The sequence below is a fragment of the Pygoscelis adeliae genome, unplaced genomic scaffold (assembly GCF_000699105.1).
Source record: "Pygoscelis adeliae isolate BGI_AS28 unplaced genomic scaffold, ASM69910v1 Scaffold25, whole genome shotgun sequence".
NCBI lineage: Eukaryota > Metazoa > Chordata > Aves > Sphenisciformes > Spheniscidae > Pygoscelis > Pygoscelis adeliae.
In genome coordinates, this window is record NW_008824808.1 from 2,614,561 (window position 1) to 2,623,804 (window position 9,244).

The window sequence follows — 9,244 nt, forward strand, 5'->3', positions numbered from 1 at the left end:
AGGTCATGTACTTACTAACTGGCACCAAACCAAATTCATCACTATAAAATGAGAGAACAGAAATGAAGACTGCATTTCCCATTATGCTTCTCTCCTCGTAAGAGCATCCATCAACTTGCATGATACCAACAAGCAGAATTTATTTATATGCATGTACCCCAATAAAAGGTCAGAGAGATGTGAGAAAGAGAAGAAATAAGGATTGCAACGTTTCTCTAAGCAAGAAGTAGTTTCTTCCCTTTAAAGCAAACTCAGCAGCAACAGCCTTTGAAGACCAAGAAGAGAAACAATTCCCAACCACATAAAGAAACTAACAAGTCCCTTATATGGCTAAGAATTGCAATACCATTTTTTTTTTTCCACAGCTGGAAAAATTAGAACAAGAGGGAAAAATAGAGCAAGCTTTAAACAGGCAGTTCTCCGAGCACCAGGGAATTCACACAGGCGCATCATTCCAGCTTTAAGAACTGCCAAATACTTTCTTCTTTAAAGGGAAGGAGGACATTACACCAGGTGAGTCCCCGAAATCTAGATTTTAACTCTCCTGCTGTAACTATGGATACTTAGCTTTAAAAACCTTTTGTGATGTAGCGGTACACCAGGGCTCCCTTATCTCCTCCTCTGGTGAAACGCCTCCATCTGAAGTCCCCTAATCTCCCTTTATCTCGCAGGTCACCAATGCACCACCTCAAGGTTTTGCCAGCTCTGGCACCGCGCGTCCAAAACAGCCCTCTGCCCTATCTACTGCATCTCCAATCTGACTCTCACCCTCCGGTAACCCCGGGGGCGTGAGGGCTGCCAGCTTCTCACCCAGGACGGCAACCAGATCGCATCGCATGTCGTTTCAAATAACCAGAGAGTTTCTCGCAAGCAAGTCAAACGGGACTCGATGGTTGATCCAGCCCCGCTGCCTCCCGTCGGCGCAAGGCCGCATGCGGAAAGGTCAGGCTCCCGCGCAGCGTCGATACTGAACTTTGAATGGCTCAGCCTGGCTGGTCTCTAAATATAGCTGGGCAGAGGAAGGGCTGTGAAAGGGGGTGGGGAAGGGAGCTGGACAGAAGCCAAATGAGCAATCAGTTAAATAAAACAACATCGTGCCGGTCCACCCGTTAGACTCTCCTGCTCTTCCCTGCCACGGTCTGCAGCGGAGTATTTAAGTGCCGCTTCAGCATTTAGTCTATTAATGCAAACTCACCAAATAAGAACAAACTGCTGCTTGATTTACACTTGGGGAGGGGGGGATACAAATCTGTTCAACAACTTTTCTTCTTGAATAAATTTGAATCACACAGGAGTGATGTCACTTCCACGACATGACAGCCCATAAATCATTATCAACCACATGGTACCATCCATAAAACATGTGTCATGGAGACACCAACGAGGAACAAAGTATCAGAGCGCTTTACATCGTAAACATGCAGTCTTATGCGTCTTCAGGCTTCTACTATGATCTATATGTCAGGTGGTTTATTTCATTCATTTGCATCTGAATGAAGTCAATACAATTAACAGAGGAACCCTTATAGAAAATCTGTCCAAACAATTTCATCTGCATAAATTCACCACAAATGACACACGTAAAAATGTAAATATTTACTTTTTAAATAAATGACCACATTTGATACTGAAGTTGACTTTACAACAAATAAGCAGAGAGGGAATTTATTCCCACCATGGTTGCAAGCAAGCAAGCACAGAAACAGACAAGGAAGGTGAGAAGAAAAAAAAAAAATCTTCGCATCCAAAAGTAGGAAAAATAATCTTTTTTTCTTATTTGACAGTGTCAGGCCTGAAAAGTCTTTCAGCTAATAAAAACTTCTAGGAGAAGTGATTAGACTTCGCTGTAAACCAACAAAATCAGAAAGACAGTAGAGCTGAGGAGTTCAACAGGAGCCTCCGATCTGCAACTACAGATCGGACAAGCAACCTTTGCTTCACTGCTCCATTTAGAAACACTGTATCCTCAGAAGAGACCTACACAAAAAACTGACTTGTTTCAGATTTCAAAGAGGCTACATGGTATTTTTATCTTAATAATTATATAAATAAAAGCAAAACCAGCTCTCCACTCTATCCTGGATTAACCACGCTTACTCTCTCACAGAAATTGCTAATCTTCATTATAGGCACTGGGCTCCATGCAAGACATCTCCTAAGGCAATTAGACTTCCACTATGTATAAATCATAAATCTGTGGCAGAGAAAGAAACAGAGAGAAAGACAGAGCATCTGGGTTTTGCTTTCCATTCACTAAAATTATAAATCAGAATAAATAATGTTAAATAGAAATCATAGCCATAGAAAACCCCAATTGCTGTTAAATATCAGATGAGGTATACCCTCACCCACTTGTATGATGTAGAATCCTTTTGACAGACAGTTCTTGTTACTTTTGTAATTTTTTTTTTTTTTTTAAACCTGCATATTGTTCAGCTGTCCTGGTTTTGCCATGGAGAACAGTATGTGCTTTGTGGGCCTGATTCTGCCTTCCTGAGGACAACTGAAGCTCTTTCATTGATTTTTCAAGGGAAGCGGAACAGATCCCTCTCGCTATAACTTCTATTCAATAATATTATTGTTAATCAGCTACTTAAAATATTGGTATGTCATTCTGCATCAGTAGACACCATTCTCAGGCTGATACCCTGCACATTTAGAGTAGCTCTCTGTGCAAAAATGTTTACTTCTAAACTTCCCTCCATCACTCAATCTTGCCCGTATGAGTGGGAAAGCAATTGCGAAACATCACTACACAAACACTCACAATACAGGCTGTGACAATATCTGAGTAAATCACTGTTCTCCGTCTCCCTTCTCTGCCCATCTGCAGTCTTTGGTATGGAACAACTATATCATAAAAGCTCTTATTCACACATGCTTTTGATATTACACTATTTAATCACATACAGCTGTAGCTGATGAGACTGTTACAAAACACAATTTTAATGCAGCACTGGAAGCAAGTTCTGGAGACACATCAACCATTTTCCTCTACATAAAATTTCTAACATTAAAAGACTTTTATTCAAGAAAAACAAAACAGAAAAAAAATAAAAACAGCCCACTCGTTTTTTTAAAATCTGCTTCTCTTCCTGGACGCTCCGGAATGGGCTTGTTTGCAAGTGAACTCAGAGTCCCTGCCTGGAGTATAGATAGTGACAAACCCACTTCCCCCACACCAGAAAAAAAAAATAATTAAAAAGCCCTGCTTGCAATTACATGCAAAGGGAACACTATCCAGGCTACTTACAGCAAGACCTGAAATGAACTCAGGCATCCTACTTGGAACACATCTTTTCTTATCTGGTTTTTAATTCATGGAAATTTAAGAACTGACAGTCTGATGATTTTTACCAAGATACTTGAATTCAAGTGCAAATATACCATCAGGCTTACTTTGAAAGGCCCCACGCATTAAAAACCAAACCAGACCAGTTCTGATGCACTGTACTCTACTTTTGAAGGTGCACCTTGTATACGGCATTCTAAGTTATAACTATTAACACACAGCATTTGCCACAACAAGATCTATGTAGCCTAATTTGGCAAATGCTTGTAACTTCCATCTTTTGTTATGGAAGCAAAATAAATCTCCGAAGCATACAGTAATACACCAATGTTCAAAAGAGTAAAAATTTGAACTTTCCTTTCCCACAGTTGTTTTTAGTTGGGGTTTTTTTATTAATTTAAACAAACTTGCATTGAGACAACACATGAAAAGAATATCAACTAAGAGATTCAACATTATTTTAATATATATCATGGTGTCCCTTACAGCAGCGAAAGTATTTTTATCCAGGCACGTAAGGATGAATGGCAAACAGAAATGGAAAACAAACAAGTTCATATATTTCTGCATTTTTTCAGAGGAACGTAACTTTTATCTTCCTTATTGTTTAAAGCAACTGGCAAAATACTAGAGTTAGATATTAGTATTACTGTCAAAGTTACAGCCAGGCTTGAATATTTTTAAATGGCATTTAAACGAATTCATATTTCTTTCAGGCAGCTCTCGGAGGCATTTAAAACATGCTGCGACATACTGAATCAAACAGGGGCTAAGTGCGAACGAACTTCATTCCTAGAAATGCATTTCTCTATTTGCAAGTGTTTGCCTTTACTTTGGCACGATCACATGGGCTCCAGCTAGACTTTTGAGCTCTGGCAGCAATCCAAGCTGCAGATGGTTGGAAATGCAGCCTGAAATCAGTGTGTGGTTGATGAATTACTCCTTACACCTGACCCCTGCTTCACACCAGGAACCAAACAAAATCCGAACACTACCAGCCAGAGAAGCCCTGTCAGGCATCTCCGTATCTGGAACGCTTTCTTCAAGGCCTTCTGTACGGCCAGATGGCCAAAAGTGGGGAATGCGGTAAACTCACTAAACAGAAACGTGAGTGACAAAAAAAGGACGGGATTGGTAGGTACAAGGTGAAGAGAGGCAAGAGTTTTGCGCCGATTCCAAAAATACGCTTTCTAAAAGAGGCTGATGGAGCAAGGAGGGAGGAGTGTTCGTGGCACGCAACTGAAAGAGGTCCCCGATTCCTTCGTGCCAAAGGATACCCTAAAAATGGGAAACAAAACAAGACACATACACACACCCAAATGTGTACCCATAAAATGACTTTTTGGAGCTTAAACTCTTCTGAGTACACCCGTTTGAATTTCCCCATTGTTTTTTCCTCGGCTGAGGCATGTATCTGTCACTTAACAGACATGTTCATTAAGCCACTCTCACCTGCAGACCAGTCTGCACACTTTTCACATCCGTAGACAGGATTTTACTCACATACGTGTTGGGACATCACACTTCTTCCTTTTGCACATGTTCACATGTGCATCCGGCATACAGAGATGAAGAGGTATTGTGGATTCAGTAAACGCTGCCTCTCCGTTCGGGGTATTTCAGCCTTCTGACCGGGTAGCAGAATCAACACCATGAGAGTTAAACTACCAAACCTGAACCATGACTAATAGGTAGGAAATATCTGGAGAATGCATGAAAGCAAACTGCGCAGAAATAGCTGCTAAACTGGCATATTTTTACCCCAAATGCAGGTACAGCAATTGTAGACCAAACAATTCCTGTCAGCAGGTAACTGTGGCACCTCCTCCTTTCCACCCAAGTGATTCAGGTTTTTTTCAGTGGACTGTTTGCAGAGAGCTTACCCCAGCGCTAGGTCTAATCATAAGCTGCAAAGGACAAAGATAAAACACAGCATCTACTGTATTAAAGAGATTCTCTCAAATATATTCGAATAGTTTGGTTAATATTTCCCCCCCTTTTTCGTATCATTACATGATATTTCATGGTGCTTAGTTTTGTTTTCCTCTGTGCAAAACGGCAAAAAGAAAAGCATTTGATTGGGAAGCAAGAAACTAAAGAAAGAAATTCAGACCACAATGCAAGATTTGGCATCGTTATCATTTCATATGTGACAATTTACAACATACTCCTGTAAACCAATTGTTTGAGTAGTTACACCATCAGCAAGGATGCAACTAAGGAAATTCACTTAACGTCTCAAAATAAAATAAAAAAACTACTACAGATCCTCATCAGATGAGCTGAACCACCTCTGTGCAATATTCTTTGCAGCAAGAACACAAGACTATCCTTCACTTACAGCAATAACCAAAAATGTTTATTCTGAAATAAACTCCTAGGACAACTGGACTCTGGTCTCAGGATCTGCCTAAAGAAGTTCCAACGCTGTACTTTCAACCTGCAGCTGTCAGACAGCATCATGCCAAAACGAGAAAAATAAGGTTACGTCTTTCCTCAGTCTCAGTGCTTGTCCTTAAGAGACATAATAAATTCCTTGCAACTGCCTCTTAAAAATTGACCTTCCCCCCCCTTCTCATTTTTGGGTGACAACGGGTTTGTCTAAACCTGCAATTAAAGTTTTAGCTTCAGTGGTGGCATCTGATAATGAAGGAGCGCAAGTAAATTGAACAATAAGAGTGCGTGCTTCATGTTCCACAAGAGGCCACAAAACACTAAAAACTGAAAACAATCAGACAAACATATGGAAACCATTTTTTTCTATTTATAATCCCATTACCCATATAGCTATTCATTTACACCATTTCTGCACAACAACGTGCTAGCTATGTTAGAAAACACAAACAGAGAGCGTAGCCTGAGATCTTGCGCAGCTCCATGCTCCCCCCTGAGAAGGACGTGATGTACAGTAACGCGGTACTTCTCAAAGAAGAACCAAGACAACTTCACCAAACAAGCAAAGCAAAAGCAGCACCTTACCCACATACACGGGGGAACACAGATTTCCAAACTTTGCCTGTTCAACATGCCGCCACCCCACATTTCACAAGCTGTACGCAAATGCCATAAAGAAAGCCTAAAATTTCTTTCTTAATTACAAATGAATGCACACACACACACCCCTCAGCATGCATGACTATGAGCATAAAAACACATTCTTTCTGCGGAGCTGAATCCTACCATGCTCGGTACAAAGAGCAGTTTTGGGAAAATAAAAAGCTGGAGTTCACAGGACGGCTGGAATCATACAGGGGTTTATTAATATGTGTTGCTCCAATAGGCATGATAAAAGATACAGCTCTCCACCACAACGTTATTTGATTACCCGACTATTAGCTTTAGACATACAATGGATCTAACTGCTTTAAAATGTCCCAGAAGCTGATGGCTAGCTTTAAGGTAACAAAATCCAGATGCTGCCTGTCTGCACTACTCTAAACTCTTAAGGTCTATAGAAGAGAAATACTTGTACGTGTGTGTATATGTGTTTATTATTTAAGTTTTATGTACGCACTTAACTGTGGAGCAAGGAAAAAAGAAAAATTAATGCCATGTAAAATGTATCACAAATTTGAAATTTTACCTGTCCTTACAGTAGTAGTGCATGTGTGCAAAGACAGACACACATGACTTTTCACGGGGTTGATAATTTTATATACCGGCTATAAAAGTGCATTTAATTTCTTTTTTAAAGCATCGGGTTAAAAAAAGCCACAGTACAGAAAAGCTATTGTTACTATTTTAAGCTCAAATACAAGGTTAATTTCCTCGAAAAGCCTATTTTACAAAGTTTAAAAAAAATGAGCAAAAAAGGAAAAAAAAAAAAAAAAGACTGGCAAAATGTAAGCTACGTGAGTAAAAGGCATGGAATGTCCAATATTTCTCCTCCAATACCCAAGGCTATTGTTCTTTAAAAAAAACACCATCAATTGTTTCACATCCTTGGCTTGCCAGGTTTTGAGGAATAGCATCAGTCTGCGTCCCCCAATCCCCCAAACAGTTAAAGCTATAGGCAATATTGCAGTCGAGCTAGTGACGGGCTGCTGCTGCAACAGCAACAATACACGCTAAATGGTCACAAAGGTAAAATGCAATTTGGATCGACCTTGAAAGGAAAAAAAAAAAACCAACCCAACACCCAACCAACGATAAAAATCTCTCCAAAATACAAAATTAAAAAAGGCTAAATTTTATACAAAAAAAATCTGCACGATACAGTGAAAGAAACAGCAGAGCAAAGAAGCGAGAGGTAGCCCTGCCATGAATTACAAGGCTGTAATCATATTGAGTGGTTCTGGTGTCATCGCAACTCCAACCAGCCTGAATCACAGTTTTGACAATCAGTTAATTTATATAATGCAGCAGTCAGGCTATAAATGTTAACGGGAAAGTAATTTTATTAACAAGGAAATATAACTTATCCTTTCAGAACTGTAGCCAGATCAACGTGCTTCGAACCAAAAGTCTGGAGAAGTCAGCCTCTCCCGTGGCACTTCACCACACACAGACGCACACGTCAAATGTCCCATGTGTTAAATTTGCCACAGAAGCACGATGTGTATGTGTGTACGCAGTGCCATACGCACGTGTGTGCACCCTGCCTATTTTTTTTTTTTTTACCCCTAAAGGACATTAGTTTATTGACTGAAACTGTTAATCGGTGGCTGTGAGGTCACACTTCAGAACAGGGTTTGGGTCGTGTCCGTCCGTCCGTCCGTACCCCCCCCCCCTTTTTTTTTTTTTTTTAATACAGTGTCCTAACAGGGTTTAGCAAACTTTCGGTTTAGGGATTTCTTTTGTTACTGTCCCTTGGTCACACAGGAAACCTTTTCAGGGAGCAGACTATTATACAATGGCACTAGAAAAATAAACCTTTAATTAACTAACTCATGGCCAGGTAGCATCGACTTCACTCAGCCTCTTTAGGAGACGCAGGCCTGCTTTCCAGTCTGCTGGCATTTTAAAAATTATTAAGAAAAGAAGAAAGAAAAAGGAAGAGGCTGCGCCTAGATGCGCTCTCCGAAAGTAGCTACCCTCTATTTCTAGACCTTTTAAACGCAACACAGGACACCCGTATCATCCTCAATATTTAATGAAATATTAAAAGCAGTGCAGTGCACTGAAACAAACTCCACCAGATTTACAGTCGGTTAGCTCCGAGCTCTCCTCCGAGCTCCACAGCATCTCCCCCTCAGCTGATGAAAAGTTTGAGTTGCCACAGACAGCTTTTCCAACAGCAAAATGCTTTTAAGCTCCGAATATACTGTGGAGATCACTGGAAGCGCCACCAAAACAGTGTTTCGTGCCTGATGCTGTCCAGAGCACTCTTTATCCTATGCCATAATAAACACACTACCTGCCCTGTGTTACGACAGCGTTAACCGCACCGGTCTCCCCAAACAATAAAAGGAATTAGCCAACACCAGCAGCCCTTGGGGGAAAAAAAAAAATAAATTGAAATAAATGAAGAAACGAAGGGGAGGGCAGACAGTAACCCTCCCGCCTCTCTCACGCCTGCTTTCTGCCTACCAGCTCGGCTCTGCGTGACACCGAACCCGAGGAAGCGACGGAAAAAAATCGCCAAAGAGAAGAGGCGAGCCCGCAATTCGCGCCGCTCCGCTCTCCATCACCCGCCAAGCGCCCGGCCCCGCCGTACCCTACCTTGGTTTGGAGATAGTGGGGGTAGTAGTAGGTGTACTGGGGGTACATTGGCTGCTGGTCCAGGCGTTTGCCCATGTAGCTGGAGTCCTTCTGGCTGGTGCAGGGAACTCGTTGGCAGGGTGTAGTGCCCCAGGGCCTTTCTTCCTCTCACGCCGCTATTCCTGACAGCGCGGGCGACGGAGGAGGCTGCCGAGACTTCCTCGCCGTCTACCGCGCGTTACTCCCAGCGCAGCCAAAAACGCGCACGCACGCACATATATGTGTGTGTGAGGAGGGGGGTGCGGGGGGGTG

The 9,244-nt window shown here is 41.7% G+C and overlaps 1 protein-coding gene across 1 annotated transcript in view; it reads right to left on the reverse strand.

Moving 5' to 3' along the window:
- RBMS3 (RNA binding motif, single stranded interacting protein 3) overlaps nucleotides 1-9,148 on the reverse strand; it is a 452,729-nt gene extending 443,581 nt beyond the window's left edge. Inside the window, exon 1 of the mRNA XM_009324176.1 lies at nucleotides 8,954-9,148. Coding sequence (XP_009322451.1) covers nucleotides 8,954-9,028 — 75 coding nt within the window. The 5' untranslated portion in view covers nucleotides 9,029-9,148. The remainder of the gene's footprint in view (nucleotides 1-8,953) is intronic.
- Between the last annotated feature and the right edge of the window lie 96 nt (nucleotides 9,149-9,244).